General features: G+C 65.0%; 1 protein-coding gene across 1 annotated transcript in view; it reads left to right on the top strand.

Moving 5' to 3' along the window:
- Positions 1 to 2: 2 nt before the first annotated feature.
- LOC104277100 (prelamin-A/C-like) overlaps positions 3 to 297 on the top strand; it is a gene marked incomplete at both ends in the record, with an annotated part of 920 nt that continues 625 nt past the window's right edge. The window contains 2 exons of the mRNA XM_009873644.1: positions 3 to 120; positions 234 to 293. Coding sequence (XP_009871946.1) covers positions 3 to 120; positions 234 to 293 — 178 coding nt within the window. The remainder of the gene's footprint in view (positions 121 to 233; positions 294 to 297) is intronic.

The raw sequence follows: 297 nt of genomic DNA, 5'->3' as shown, positions 1-297 counted from the left end.
AGTGCCTTGAGCGAAGCCAAGAAGCAGCTGCAGGACGAGATGCTGCGCCGCGTCGACGCCGAGAACCGGCTGCAGACGCTGAAGGAAGAGCTCGAGTTCCAGAAAAACATTTACAGCGAGGTGAGCTGCTGCAGCGCCGGGCTCGCCTGGGATAACGCACCCTGCGTGTTGTGTCCCCATCCCCAAGCCAGTCCCATCTGGAGGTGACACCGTGTCCCCTGTCCTGTCCCCAGGAGCTGCGGGAAACCAAACGCCGCCACGAGACTCGGCTGGGGGGGGACGACCCACGGCGGGCGG

The sequence above is a fragment of the Apaloderma vittatum genome, unplaced genomic scaffold (genome assembly GCF_000703405.1).
Source record: "Apaloderma vittatum isolate BGI_N311 unplaced genomic scaffold, ASM70340v1 scaffold38227, whole genome shotgun sequence".
Taxonomy (NCBI): domain Eukaryota; kingdom Metazoa; phylum Chordata; class Aves; order Trogoniformes; family Trogonidae; genus Apaloderma; species Apaloderma vittatum.
Note: the sequence above shows the minus strand (reverse complement) of the source record. Positions and strands in the feature narration are given on the sequence as shown.